Raw genomic sequence first — 556 nt, 5'->3', positions numbered from 1 at the left:
TCTTCTTTGCCATCATTCACTAGACAGTAGACACTACAAGCACCACTGCTAGTTCTCAAGTGCATCTTCTTCTTTCTTGAAAAAACAAAATGAAGATGATGAGCGACGCAGCCATGGGAGAGTCCAAGAAGAAGATTTCAAGCAGAAGGCTCGGAGGGTACCTTAGACAGCAGAAAGGAAGGCTCTACATTATCAGGAGATGTGTAGTCATGCTTCTCTGCTGGCATGACTAAGCCAAAGATCGATCAATTATGGAGCTAGTGCTTGGCGCCATCGCTGGGAAGGTGAAGAGCTATCAACCAAATCATCCACCATTGCTAGCTGTGAACTTGGAACCAAGCTCCCCAGTCTTTTACTTTTATCTTTCAAAATGTATATAGAAAATAGAAAAGGCTACCTAGATATTAGTTAGTTGATTAGTTTTACTACATATCCCACCACCTGGACTTGTTGTGTACGAGGAAATGTTTCATACCAAATGATCTGATCTCAATTCTCTAGGAAAACAGGTTTTGCAGTCTCTATATGTATAAGAAATTATCTTTTTTCACAGGTA

The 556-nt window shown here is 40.5% G+C and overlaps 1 protein-coding gene across 1 annotated transcript; it reads left to right on the top strand.

The window, feature by feature from the left end:
* On the top strand, nucleotides 1–556 carry LOC118029687 (small polypeptide DEVIL 4-like). The gene has a single exon (XM_035033598.2). The coding sequence runs from the start codon at nucleotides 90–92 to the stop codon at nucleotides 231–233; it is 144 nt and encodes a 47-aa protein (XP_034889489.1). The 5' UTR covers nucleotides 1–89; the 3' UTR covers nucleotides 234–556.

Source organism: Populus alba, chromosome 17 (assembly GCF_005239225.2).
Source record: "Populus alba chromosome 17, ASM523922v2, whole genome shotgun sequence".
In the NCBI taxonomy this organism is placed as follows: Eukaryota; Viridiplantae; Streptophyta; class Magnoliopsida; order Malpighiales; family Salicaceae; genus Populus; species Populus alba.
This window is presented reverse-complemented; position numbering and strand designations above follow the sequence as displayed.

Bases quoted from the DNA above. Each gene is read 5' to 3' on its own strand.
- LOC118029687 (XM_035033598.2), top strand. From the start codon at position 90: ATGAAGATGATGAGCGACGCAGCCATGGGAGAGTCCAAGAAGAAGATT.